This window comes from Falco peregrinus, chromosome 5, assembly GCF_023634155.1.
Source record: "Falco peregrinus isolate bFalPer1 chromosome 5, bFalPer1.pri, whole genome shotgun sequence".
NCBI lineage: Eukaryota > Metazoa > Chordata > Aves > Falconiformes > Falconidae > Falco > Falco peregrinus.
Window position 1 is genome coordinate 105,688,583 of NC_073725.1, and position 14,559 is coordinate 105,703,141.

The window sequence follows — 14,559 nt, forward strand, 5'->3', positions numbered from 1 at the left end:
TTGCAGTGAATTTGGATCTAGTTCTGGGATGTGTGTAATACGAACGAAGAAGCAGGAAGCAATTATTCTGTCCTTTCAAGCACTGGTGAGACCTCATCTGAAAAGCTGTGTACAGTTTTGATCACCATGGTATGAGAAAGATAGACAAATTAGAAAGGAACAAAAGAGAGCAACAAGAATGACAGGAGTTTTAGAGAACATGCTCTATGAGGAAGGCTTGTAGTACTAGGTTTGTTTAGTCTAGGAAGTACTAAAGGGGAGACATAAGTCTTATAATACATAAAATATTTTGTAAAGAAGATGATAATCAATTGTAGTCCGCTGCCCACTGGAGAAATAGCAGGAGTGCTAAGTTTAATTTTACCAAGAACAACTACGTTAGTTATTCAAAAAAAGGAAACTTTTTTCCCTATGGGTCTAATGAATCTGTAAGTGGAAAGAAAATGTGGACATTCTTTCATACAGATGTAATGGAAGCTGCTTACTTAGAGATTTTTAAGAACAGGTTAGATGAATATCTGTTGCACATAATAGTTATATTTCATCTTGTGTGGGTGCGTTGAGCTTGGAGTAGGTGTTGTCCTGAGGTACGGCCATCCCTAGATTTCCATAGACTCTGTGAACAATGAACTAGCCCAGCAAATGTTTACTTGTAAAACAAGCAAATAGGAGATCCATAGCAAAATCCCTGCTGAAATAATCTTAGAGAACAGCACAGTCAATGATAATCATGAGTGAAACCTAGTCATTGCTCTGGCTTACATTTTTCAATCATGGATTTTATTTTACTTTTTATATGCTGTGTTGTGTTGTTTATCATTCCATACACTGTTCTTTTGTACAGTCATTTCATTGCCATGTGCTGTACAAACCTGTACTTCCTATTCGATAGTGTATTACATGTAAATTCTAGATACCTGGTTTTTGATGATTGTAATCCAACATACTGCTAGTGGTTTGAAACTAAAGAACAAGATTTGAAAATTTATTATTTTCTCAGTATCAGAGGCATTTTTTTGATTTTGTAAGGAGACAAGAAAGTGTGCATATTGTAACGTAAATGTCATTTAATTTAGTGAATGTTAGGGCGGGGTTTTGAAAGTTTTCTCACAAATTCTGAAGAGAAAGAGATAGCTGCATGTACAGTGTTAATCTTGAAACATTTTGCATTTATGTAGATAATACTGGGTTTTCTAAATTTATATGCTACATTTATATAGAGAAATAAATGCATGTTATCATATAAGCCTGTAAAAGCATGTACATGTGTATTTGAGTACATATTTGTAACGAAGAATAGGATGTTTCTTACTGATGTAAAGCACTGTACATATGCTACTGGGAGTCCATACCCCCTTTAGATGGTGTACCACCAGTCTTTTGGAGGAAAAATACACACACATCCTGCTTGAAATGTGCATACATTTTACGTGGTATGGTTTGGTTCAGGTATTGATATTTTAATTATCATGGTTTTCATAGAATCATTTAGCTTTGGAAAGACCTTATAGATCATCAAGTCCAACCATTAACCCAGGACTGCCAAGATTATTTGTTATAACTCTTAAAAATATTACTTATCATCATATTCTGCTATGGGCAGCATGTGGCAGCATGGTTCCAGACGTATTAAAGGATAGGATCTCTGACCTCTTGAAGGAATATTTGGGTACCTCATTTCAGCTGTAATGGATTTGTTTAGGTCTTCTGGCTGCTGCTGGGGAGCAAAGCCAAGTTTCCAGCCAATTCTTGCCTTTATTCCCTCTTTTTTTGCTCTTCTGTTTAGGGAGAGGTATAGGTTGGCAACCTTTTTTTGCCCTTGTATGTCTGGACCTAAACTCTGGGGAAGAGGTAAGAAAACTTCACAAGCAGTAGGAAGACTCTAACTCTCCTCTGCCCATACACATGGTCATGTTACAGTGAATCATGATGTGTTCCCTAGTTTACGTTGGTGCATCTGATTTTTATTTGATATAAATACATTTATGGGGATTCAGTGCTGCCATGTCAATAACATTGCAATATTAACTGTTTTTACTAGTCTTTAAAAAACTTGGGAAAAAAAAAGATAATTTTGCAGCTTTGCACTAAAAACTTAAATTTATTCTCTTCAGTTTTGGCTTGAGAGTTGGCAATCTTACTGAAATTCCACCTGGAAACATTTTGGCAGTCAGTGTGTATCCTGGAGTGCGAGTGTAATACTCCTAGCATGAAAATGAGCTTAATAAGCATTCTGTGCTAGCTTCAATTTCCAAGGAGTTGTAATATTTAGCCCCTTGTAGAGTGCAGTACAGTAATCTAATCTGGATCATTGCATCCAAGTTCTATCTGGAACAAGAACAACATGGCTAAATAGATTTAATCTTCCTGATTTAGAAGCTGTCCTGCCCTATAGCATGGACTTCATCACAAAGCCTACTGTCCAGCTCCCTGCCTCTTTTATATCTCACCTCTATATACTTCCTGGTTTTTTAAACACTTTCTCTTGGCCTCAGTTGCCCGCATCACCTTTCAGTTTTCTTCCTTGTATTGAAAATGTTTTGGAGGAAGTGCTTGTTTGTGTCACATGAATGACTGTGTGCTCTTGAAGCAAATTGTGGTTGCTGTTGAAGGTTGATAGGAATCAGCACATTTGTATTCCCTGCCACAGCTGCCTTGTTGTACTGCAGCCCTTCTGTCGTTCTTTTCTTGTGCTTTTAGTATAACAGGCCTGCAAGTTACTAACCAACAGGGAATTATGTCTGGCTAACCACAAGTCTGGTCAGATTGAGACATCCCATTCCCTTGGGTTTTCTAATCTCAGAAGCCTTTCTGCCCCTCCATATTTATATCTTGTTCTGAGTTTCAGGCTGTAATCACCCATTATTCACTTAATATTAATTTCTCTGGACATTTCAGATTCCTTGCTGTCTCTGGAACAGCCCTGAATGTACTGGCACATATGACAGGTCTCTAACTCTAGGATGGTCTCCATATAACATACAATAACATTCTTTTGCTATCACCCAGGGCTTTCTTGTTCAAGTTCAAGAGATCTTTGGTATGTGGTTGAAAAGTCCTAAGTTTCAAATTTCTGCTTATGGACTACATAGTAAAAAACTGTACTTGGTTATTTAAATTACAAACAGTATCTCTACATAAAAAAGTGACTTAAAAGAAGTTGTGTACGTAATCTATGACATGTATGTTTCTAGTATATACTCAAGTTAATTTAATGGCATTCTTAATAGGAGGTTATTCTATTTGAGAGGGCATATGGAAGAACTTGATTTTGCATCCACACGGTAGAAGACTGAAGGTATAATGTCCACAGAATTTTCATGTTTTAGGACTTAATTGCCAATCCTGATGATTTTAAAAACTATCATCTTACTTCCTATAGTACTGGAGATTTTTAAAGACATAATATGTAAAGTGTTTCTCACCTTGTAAGAGTTTCCTGAATTCCCAAGCTGTAGTTGAATCAAAGTTGAATATTTCATTCCGTGGTCAGCAAGGCTACAAATATTTTTTTTGTCGTTTTATGATTATAGATAATACTATAGAAAAGAATCTGGTTTTTAGAAAAATATTAGTATCATAGGGCATGCCATAAAGCTGTAGGATCTGGCTGCTTTCTAAAAAGTTGGCCCTATTCTTAGCAGCTGTAATTGAGGATGGAATGTCACATGGTGTCGCAAGCATGTAGCATGTCCTTTTACATCTTTTAATCCAGTCTGACTACATAGAGGTTTTGTTCCTATTTAAAATATTTTTGATGGTGCTTCTACAAGGTGGTGGTGTTTAGAAGCAATTTGTTACAAATTCACCATCAAATTTCCCGTTACTCTAAAATCTCAACAGAGAGGCCTAAAAGGTAGTTCGAGGTTTCAGAACTATTATCTAAAGAAGAAAAAGTCCTGCTTATTAGGAGAGTGATGGGGCAGTGTATATCTATGAAGCTTCCCTTCCTGCTGCTCTCCAGTCAGAAAACCATCTTTTAAGGAGCTATCTGATAGCACTCTTATTATTAAATATGTATCATTTTAATAAGATTTTTTTAAGTATGCTTGTAAAATCATTCGAGAAAAGAAATCACATGCAGTGATACACGAAAGTTGACAATAATCTCACTGTTGTGGAGTAGGAGTATGCCACTAAAAACTAACTTTTTGAAGAAGACCATGTGCTCTCAAAAAAAGTTTATTGATTTGTAAAGTGGTCACTGATCTTGGCAACAAGTCTTTGTTCATCAGGTGGAACTGCTAAATACCCTTGGAGTTGTTGAAAGATTAAATGTGAAAAACTCTGAACAGGTCAGATGGGGTTTTGTTTGAGGTGGATGACTTTGAAATCAGAGCCACAGGACAGTCGAACAACAGTTATTACTTTAGTGTCTGGATCCTGATCTGCAAATCACTGTATTGATCCATATGTAATTTTAGAAGAAAGGAGTGCATGCTACATGGTGTATTTTACAGCCCAGGCTGTTAGCATATTGCCTTATATTCTGTAGCCATTCTTGAAAATTGCCAACATCAAAGGCCTGAATAGGTCTCAGGAATATTGAAACTGGGATTTGTCTGTAAAAAAAACCCACGAAACCAAACAACACAAATTAAAAGGAGGACAAACATAAACCAAACATTTTAGCTTATTCAAATAACCGTGGTTATTTGAAAAGAATGAAATTATTCAAATTTATTTAGACTGTGAGCAGAAAGTTCAATCTGAGCAGAAGTTTAGTATTTGGAAAACTGAAATATGTTTGGGAGTTTTCTGCAACGTTAAGTCTTTGTCTTTTAGTTGTTCGGGAAAGAAGAAACAAAAATAAGGGGAAAACTCAAGGCACCAGTGACATTTTAGTATATAAAAGAAGTGATATGATATAGCTATTTAATGGAGTAAATTGGAATTATTAGCTCCCTCCCTGACCCAGTTTTTGTTTAATAATCTGTGTTTCTTTATCCTGTATGTTTACACATTGTATTTGGGCAGGTGTAAGCTTGCTCTTGTCTGTTCACTAAATGTATGTGAACTTGCTCTGCTGGTGCCTCAAGCTGGAAGGAAGCACGCAATTGTATTAGCGCAGTGCTGAGCCTGCATTAAGCTCATTGGAGTCACATGGATTTATTTAATTTAGGAATCTGGGCAGGGCAAGATTTGCTTTTCGGTACATTCAGTCTAAACAATCCCAGGCATAGCCACTGTAAATAACTAGTATTGTGCTGAATTAATTACTGTTTTGAGATCTCAGGAGTGCAGTGCAAATTAGTCATATAAATGCTTTCACGTTTTTAAGTTTTCCTCTAATTTTTCATCTTTGCTACACGTATTCTTCCTCTGGAACAGAGAACTTGTGATTTGTATCACATGTTGTTCAGACTTGTTGAACTGAATGCAATAAAATCCTATTTGTATCATGGTCACCATTACAAAGTCTATTTTCTGATTAGATTGTAGGCAGTTATCATAGCTATACTGTTTATTATAAACATGCTACTGAATGGCAAATACTTCTCTTCTAATGAGGATGTAATTTCTGTCTAAGCATTTCCCAAAAGTCACTAAGTGTTATCATATGCTTATTTCAGTAGATACAGAGAATTTTTCGTGCCTTGACATCTGTCTAGGTATTTGTCTATTTTACCCTATAAAGAAAACTGAAATAATCTTCCACAGAGGCTTGCCCATGTTTTAAGGATAATATGATTGGTTTCAAAATTTTTTTTTTTGTAGATTACTTTGTACTTGTGATGAAACATAAGAAAGAACCTTGACATTTGGAAGAGTCTGTTTTGAGTTTGAATTTATCTTTCAGGGATACTCTAGTTCTTGATTTTGGTGTCATGTCGTTTTACAGTTACAAACATTATGCTCTACTCAGTGTTTCCCATTGCAAGCAAAAGCCAATAGAAGTTTGTAGTATTCATTAGGCTTTTGTTATTTCTACCTCTTAATTGTAATGATATTGTAGCCAGATGATTTTTCGGCATACCTTTTAGTTATATTAAATTTGTAATTTGACTAAGAGATCAGCTAAATTGGAGTTGTATTAAAAGTAAGAAGTAGAAAATAGGATTTGCTGTCTGATACCTACAGGAGATGGATGTTATATATTGAAAAGTTATACCTCTCCTTTGCTTACAGAAATGAATTTATTTTATGTTTTGAGGTTTAATGAATGTGATGTAAATGTATACATACTGCTCAGTGTGTATATTTATATATATCTATATTTATATGTTAGCTTTGCAGTCTTTTCCACATATGGAAGAATTTTTTGAGATCATGTTTAGCTATAGAAACCTCTCCCCCTCATTTCCCCTGAATGTGTGTGTTAGAATATACAACACTTATATAGAGGTTTACATTTATCTTATATTTCTTACTAGAAAAATTAGCTGCCACTATCGTAGTCTAAAATAGGTCTTTAAACCAGCTGAAAGAGCCAAAAATGCATTTCTGGGAGACAGTAACTTGATAACAAAAGTTGCATATCTGGTGCTGGTTACTTAAGCGAGATAACATGTCACAGGCTTTCACTACAAAGAGGACCATAAATTTTTGCATTGCAAATCTGATTTCACGGACCACTTCTTGTAAGAAGCATTGAGTTTCTGCTTCATCTAGTGATAAAGCTTTAGAATGCATGAGTATCTGGTGAAACATCTTATGTTAATGCTAGTCTGGGTGTTGTAAAGTAAGTGGTCAGAAACAACCTTCCACTTTACCCCATTGCCAGTATTTATTTTTTATGTTAACCTAACTATATACAAATAGAACAAATGGTGAGATGGGTTTTATGGTCATTTTCATAATTGGGTGATGCATGGTTACTTGTGACCCCTTCTGTTACAGATAGCTTTGAAAATAGACCTGTGATATAAATCCATATTACCGAAGCAATTTGTAAGATTTATTCAACTTTTGAATATACAAATGAAACGTAAACCAAAGACCTTCTAAAACTCTATGCACCAAAGCCTTAAACAAATCCACTCTTAGTCTTTCCCCTTTCCAGTTACAGGCTCGGTTCTTCAAATCATTCATGCACAAAACTCTTCTGTAGTCAATTGTTCTGTGTATGGAGAGTTCATGAAATTAGTCCTCAGCTATGTTTGGTCCTAGAAACTGAGTAGCTGATAAAAGTCTCTCTAAGGTCTGAAAGACTCTGATTTTTTACTAAGTTCTTGATTTGAAAGCAACGTCATTACTTAGCAGGTTGATTTCTGTGTCACAAGAGGAAATTAGTATTTGTAAATGTAATTGTTTTGCTGTAAGTAGGACAGTTTCACAGTCCAGAGCCAGTAGTTACATGTTTAATGACCCATTAGTAGCCATAGATAATAAGGAGAGTAGCATAAATCAGTCATCAGAAAGTTAGTTCAAGAGATGAGCAGGTTATCACTAGATTTATTTAACCCCAGTTAAGACATTAATTCTTAGCATGCCAGCACATGAAAGGGAAATGTGATGAGCCATGTCAGGAAGGGTCTTCTATTGTGGGAAGAGAGCCAGAAAAGCTTAACTCATCAAATTTTTAATGTTGCCTGTGTTGCGAAAGCTTTTGTCTAAAAGGAGATTAGGATTTTATTTTTCTTTTAACTGAAAGAATGGATTTTATAAAGATACTTGCATGCCACAAAAGTGAGCAAACGTGGCTGTTCTTCAGCTTTGTGGAAGTGTTCAGTGTCTTTTTTGTCAGTTTCACTATATTCCTCATTTCAGTTAACCATATTTTGTGTACCAGTGGGCCTCATCATAATGAAGAATTTTGCAGTCTTTGAGTGCATCTATATTAGGGTTTTAGTTCTGATCAACAGTGCGGATTTGAATGAAATCTCCTGATTGTTCCCTTTTACTGCACTATGGTTCATATCCAGAAGAAGAGTTGGAGTGGGCACACTGAATTACTTTTTGATTAAATTTAACTGTAAGATGCATTCCAAAAGGTCCCCCAAACCAGTTAAGTTGCTAAAGGGAATTCAGTCTTGGTGACAGAGTGAAATTAACCCACAGTACCCCCCCAAGCTAGGTGTATTGTACAGATGCTGATTCTCTGTACCAATTGCATTGGCTATAGATCTGTTGTTACTGCAACACACCGCTAAATATAACCTCTTGCAACTATTTAACATTCTCCAGTAATCAAGAGTATGCTATATGCAGAATGGTTATGAATAGGCTTATAATTTCTGGCATCTGATCATTTATTTTTTTTGGATACCATGTAAACCATGATTAAAGTTATCCTTTGTTTCTAACCTGCTGTGTAATGTAGCCCCTTTTATCTGAAGGCCACTGTCTCAAATTTACTAATGAAACTGATGAACCTTAAAGAGTTGATGGCCGAGAAATGTGCCTGCAAAACTTGTATTGAGATACACTTCAGTAACAAAACAGAAGACACCTTTATACAAGCTTTCTACATCTGTGTGTAGTGTTTTCCAAGCACTATTCTTTAAGTTCCTCATCTTGCTACTTTGAAGTCAGTTTTGAGGTTTTAACATTAGGTTTTGTGGTAATTAGAACAGAACAGTAAATCATATTTAGTAACACTGGATATACCTTTTAAGATGTTAAGCAAATATGATAAGTAGCAGCAAAGAAAAAAGTAGGGACTAACAAGAGGATGACATAGAATTATTGAATTATTAATCTATAAATAGCTCATGTACAAAGGCTTTCATAGTACTTGAGATTATACCACTGTCCTGTACCTAAATTTATGTCCAAATTAGAGACTTGAATGTCAGTCCTAAAAATTCAAGGCATTTGATAACTTGACTTATAAAGATTTTGTAGTAATTGTGTATACTAATTTGTCAATTCAAATGGCATTTCTTAAATTTTGGGTTTTTTTCCCTTTTTACTTGTCTGTAAATGAGATTTTGCTTTGCAATTTTTGTCATCAAATTTCTTTCTTGACCATATAAACCAATGAAAGATCCAAGTTTAAAAAGCAGTTAATGTACACAAGCATTAATCAAAAATTGCTTGATTATAGTTTATTGTTTGAAAGGGCCATAGATTAATGATTCTGTAGGATACACACTGATATGAAAGACTAAGCATACTTCTGGAAGCCTTTGATCCAATATTAATAAATGATAAGGCATAACTTTTATTTTGCTTCTCAGTGTGTCAAGAATGCAAAAATATGTAATGAACTTCATTTGTCTCAGAACATCAGTGAAGAATTCTGTATTTTCTTAAATTGTTTGCATTGAGGTAACAAACCTTAGCTTCTCGATAGAACAGTTTCTTCATAAACCCAGTGAGAACCGCAGTACTGATTCTTATGTGCTTTTTATCCGCTGCTTTTGGCTAGTTGTTCCTGTCCATAAAGAAAAATCTGTAAAGCCTGTAACAGTAAGTTAGGATTTGCACCATTAAATATCCACTCCTCAGAATAGCAGGCAGCAGAATTACAAGAATAACTCTGATTCAGTGCGCTGGAAGGTGGTAGTACAGGCTTGAAAACAACCTGTCTGCATAATGGTAATAGTAAGTGATCAACGAGTTCTTTTAGTATTTCTTTAAGGTCTTCCATCTGTATGTTCTGGCTTCTGTTAAATTAAGAAGTGAGAGCACATATCACGAAATTATGGTTCTTTGTTTTAATCCTACTTTTTTTAATCAAAAAAAGGTCAACATTATCTGATATCTCTAGGAATTTTACTTTTCTCCTCAACTGTCATCAAGCACCAGGTATTTTTAGGTCAGTGCATTACCTAGCATGAATATATGAGATAATTAACTAAATAATAACATGTTAGGTAATAAAGCACATAATTATGAGACATTGGGCTTTTTGATAGGGATGCTAAGTGGGTGAGCTCTGCTTACATTAGTGCAAGTCTGTTTATCTTCTATAAATAATTAGTGTGTGGAATTAAAAATGAGATATGAACAGATTTTCTGGGGTAGGTATAAATCAAGTCAAAATACGATATAGATATCAGTTTTTTTAAAAAGACAGTATATTGAGACTGGTTTTGAGGTTGCTCAGTATTAAAAATTTAAAACGCAGTGAGGGTTTGTTTTTTCTATTCAGTTGTCTGTCAAAACAGATGACTGTTTTTAATTATTTTTATGAACCTGCTAATCACTAAAATTGGAAAATATGTATTAAACTCTTTGTGTACAGAACAAGAACATGGCACAGACATTCTCAGTAAAGCAGATGTGAGAAAAAAAGATGGAAGAGGATTTTTATTAATTGTAGATGTTGAAGTGGACTATGATCATAATCTGGATCTGACCACTCAATTTCTTTGTTAACTCTGTAATTTTCTTGAGTAATTTTGAATAGTTAGTCATAACTTTTAGAAAGTGTCTAAGCCTTGATATAAAATCTTCAAGTCATCCAGAACTGATGTGCCATTCAAAAATATCTACCATATTTGCAACGTAATTACATCCTATACATCTCTATCTAGTTTTTTTCCTGCTAGAGAAAAGAGCTGTCTCCTTTTCTGTATGTGCTGGTTAATCGTGATCAAACAGTCTTTTTTTTTTTCCGAGTGACCAGTTAGGTTGAGTGTCTTTTGTTTCTCACTGCCAAGTTTATTTTTCAGTAATTTTGCAGCTGTTTCCTGATCTGGTTACAGTCTTTCAAATAGTCACAGAAGTATGACATGAGCACCAGATGTGTAATTCTATTAATTGTCTTATGCTACTGCATAGGAATACAGCAAACTCTTTGATTTTTATTTTTCTGCCTGTATTTGTCCTTGTAAATTCAACATTGTATTGCATGTTCACTTCCACCGTGATCTGTAAAGTCCTTTTTGACATCATTTTAGATACAGTTCCCTAAGTTTGCCCTGTACATTTTCAAATAATGACACTGTATATGTGATTTCAGTCGTACATATGTGTGGCTGATAACATTTATTTAGCTAATCCTGAATACATCTACTTTTCCAAGCAGTTTTTCTCGGACTTTTGTTTCAGATCATGGGGGATCTGAAACATTTTGTTTCAGAACAAGTTTGGGATGGGTAAAGGTATCTGCAGGTCCCCTTCCTTCTCCAGCAAGATTCAGTCTCTATAGAACTGATTTTGCTGACACTGTGTCCTGTGGCACATAATGCCCTACAGAAATCTCAGCATATTATTTCAAAGCACTTGCCTTATCAAAAGAGTCTCTATGTAATTCAAAAAAGATAGAAAGTTATTTTGACAGAACCAGTACTCAATAAATTGACGTTGACTGACATTAACTGAGCTCCAGCATCTAATCTATTGCTTACTGTATATCAGGATCAGTGTCAAAGTATATAGTCTGTAATTTCCCATAATACTCTTTAAAAATATTTGACAATATTTGATTTTTGTAACTCTTTTAGAATTCTTCCAAAAAAAGATCACACAAATAATTGAAGTAAAAATGGATGTCTGCCAGTTTGAAGAATTACAATACACTAAACAGCAAAACAGCTGTTGGTAGTTAGGAGGAGTCATTTGGAAATGTACTGAGCTGCCCATTTTGTTGATTTTTGCTGTTTTTAAAGATATCACCAAAGATTAACCTAATGCATTCTGTTAGTGAAATAGGATCAAACTACTCAGTGGAAAAGTAATCCTTCAGTCTTTCTTCAGCCTTTACTCTGGCAAAACTCTTGTCAACTTCAAAGTCAGTTCAATTAGCATTAGTAGGCCTGAATAAAAGTAGCTGCTGTCGAATTCAAAGGTAAGGACTTGTATTTTCAGTGAGGCAAAGCCAGCTCATTGGAAGTTTTACAGAATCTGTCCCTTTGTTTCAAAAATAAAAAGGAATATTCAGGCTTTGTTCTCTCCTTGCTCTGTGGTGTAGTTGTGTAGACCTTATAACTAAAGGCGTGTTCCAAGTTAACCTTAAAAAATTTACCCACATTTCTTCTGTGTTAAATGATAGCTGAGTTTATAGTGGACTGTCAGATTTCTTTACTTAATTCAGCAACATGCAAGACATCTATCTTAACATCTGGTTTTTAATAACAGTTGACATCTGGGAGCTCTTTTTTATTCCAAGAATGGACTAGGAACAGTAGTGATACTGGCAGTGTATATTTTCAGGCTAAAATTCCTGTCTGTTTCAATCATAATTAATTACCATTCCTTTTATTTAGGCTTTAGATTTAATTGAGTGCCAGCAATACATTACACCAGCTAACTTTCAAAGTTTTGAAAGCTATAGGATGTAATTTTTTTTACATTTCTAAAAAATTAATGGGTAAGAGCTTTAATGATATCTAAACTAATAAGATTTTATTTTATTTTGAAATGCCATGTTGAGTGAAAAACATTGTGTTGTGCACCTCTATGTTCTAAAAGTTGAGTATCACATCAGATTTTGGCACATTAGAACTATATATGGATATAGATATGCACATACACATCTGTGTGTGCATAGATAAAGAATCATTATAAAAAACGTAATCTTCAGTAAACTTATCCAGTGAAGAATATTTCACTCTTCTGGTTTAGTTCATATTTTTTATTTTGTTCTTTTTAACTTCAAGTTTATAATAAATGTAAAGAAAGACCTTCTGCTTTTAGCATATCTACAGTAAAGTAATCCCTTTTGAAAACAAATTCATGAAATTGTTACGATTTTTTTGTATTTGCCATTAATGTTATCTATCATTAAAACTCTAAATAAATGATTAATCCTAAGGGTTCAAAAATGGAAAAGAGGAGAGAAACTGATTTAACAATATGTAGTGTTTAAGGATCGTTTAAAAGATAATTTAATTGATAGCATGTTAGAAAAGTGTGCTTTGCTAATGATAGATTCTTTTGATTCCTCAGCAGTTTTGTAGATTTTTACCTAACGTAATGTAAGACAATTTGAGTATAGTAATTACTTTGCTTACTTAGAAGGTTTGATCTTTTTCTGCTGTCATTGTTGGTTTCAATTGCATGCAGTGAAAAAATAGGTAATATTTTAATATTTAATCTTATGATCTACTTCCTACACACTGTTTTAACTGGGTGGGGAAAATGTTCATGTCGCTCGTTTTGGATTTTTGGTTTCTGTAGATGCAGATTCTTGTATATGTAGCACAAACTTTTTCAGTTGTTTTCAATGGCTTATGTTTATAAAAAAAAAAAAATCATGTTTTTAACAGCTAAGAAGATTTTATGTGCACCAAAGTAACTAATCTTTTCTTCTTTCATTCCAATGCTAACATCTTCTCTGTGCATCTCCTAATGTCTGGCACACAGGATGACGAGGAGGGTATATGGGCATAGCCGTTCCTATAAACCAAAGTTCCAGTTTTATTTTGAGGGGTGAGAAACTCTCTTTCCTATCTCTTTCAAGTTGCAGTCTCATTTTTTTGTTTTATTTTAAACTGCATGGAGCTGTGTGTTTCTTGACAAGTGTGTTTGTGAACACTGTAAAAAATGTTTTCTCATATGTAATGAACAATGAGAAACTATGTCTAATGGTTTAATGGTCTAATGTTTAATTTTTTCATAGCCTGTTGTGGCTAAAGTGCAGGTAGGTACGAGAATTTAAAAGGAGTGTATTTGTAAGTTTGTAGCTGTCTAAACAATTTCCTTTTTTCAGTAGATAAGAATTTCTTTAAACTAGTATTGATCTGCTATATCATCTCAAAAAGCCCTGTAAAAAAACTGATATCTTTGCAGAACGAGTACGAAAGTTGGATACTTTAGAAAGTTTGGCACAGATTAAGTGTACATTTTTACTGGAATAGAATTTATAATATGCATGGAAAAATTGAGACTACCTATTAAGTTAAAATGTTTTAACAAAATTTTAAAATAAGCAGCAGATGCTTAATAAGGAAAGTATAATCTGTCTATACAATACATGCTCTTTTCCTGAAGTAATCTGATGGTTTAACATCCATACAATAATTTATTCGTCATATTTAGGAGTATAAAGTGCAGTTTATTTTTTTTCAGTCTTTCAAATACTTACTCTTTCAATTATGAGTAAATACTGTATTGTCACTGTGTCAGTTATTGATCAATGCATATCCACTTTTCAGGTGCTTGCCTTTGAAGCTATAGGTGATTTGTAGCTCGTGATCACTGTGGTCTCAACATTAAGACCATCAGGGCTGGTGGTTTGCTTGTAAAGAATGTTGCTTGTGTCACTACTTTTTACTCAAACAACTCTATTTACTGCTGTGGGACTGTTCAGAGTAGTAAAATCTACTCACATAAGTAAAGACTGATGTCTTATTAAAGCTGCAATGCTTTATACTACTTTGGCTCCTGCCACACCAAGTCTAAGACTGTATCATTTGTTTTGTTTCCAGTAGTATTATAAGCTATGTTACAAGTCAGTTGTTATATTTGACAGGAATGAAATCTCAAAAATAGTTTTTGTTCTTATATACTTACTTTTTAGAATATTTGTGAGATGCAAAATTAGTGCTATCCATAATGATTAATTTGTGTGGTGTTTTAAAAATAATGAATTGAACGTTGAAGCTTTCTGTAACAGAGAAGTTTAACATTCAACATTTGTAAAATAAAATAATGGGCACTGTGATTATCAGAGTGTAGTTATAAACCTTTTTAGGTTTTATGTTTTGATTCAATTCTAAATGTCAT

General features: G+C 34.2%; 1 protein-coding gene across 4 annotated transcripts in view; it reads left to right on the plus strand.

Annotated features, from left to right (window-relative positions):
• Positions 1-14,559, plus strand: part of ERC2 (ELKS/RAB6-interacting/CAST family member 2) — a 521,406-nt gene that overhangs the window by 387,532 nt on the left and 119,315 nt on the right. For all 4 annotated transcript variants that reach the window (XM_027794617.2, XM_027794625.2, XM_055806739.1 and 1 more), the window contains one exon: positions 13,198-13,263. In XM_027794617.2, coding sequence (XP_027650418.1) covers positions 13,198-13,224 — 27 coding nt within the window. In that variant the 3' untranslated portion in view covers positions 13,225-13,263. The remainder of the gene's footprint in view (positions 1-13,197; positions 13,264-14,559) is intronic.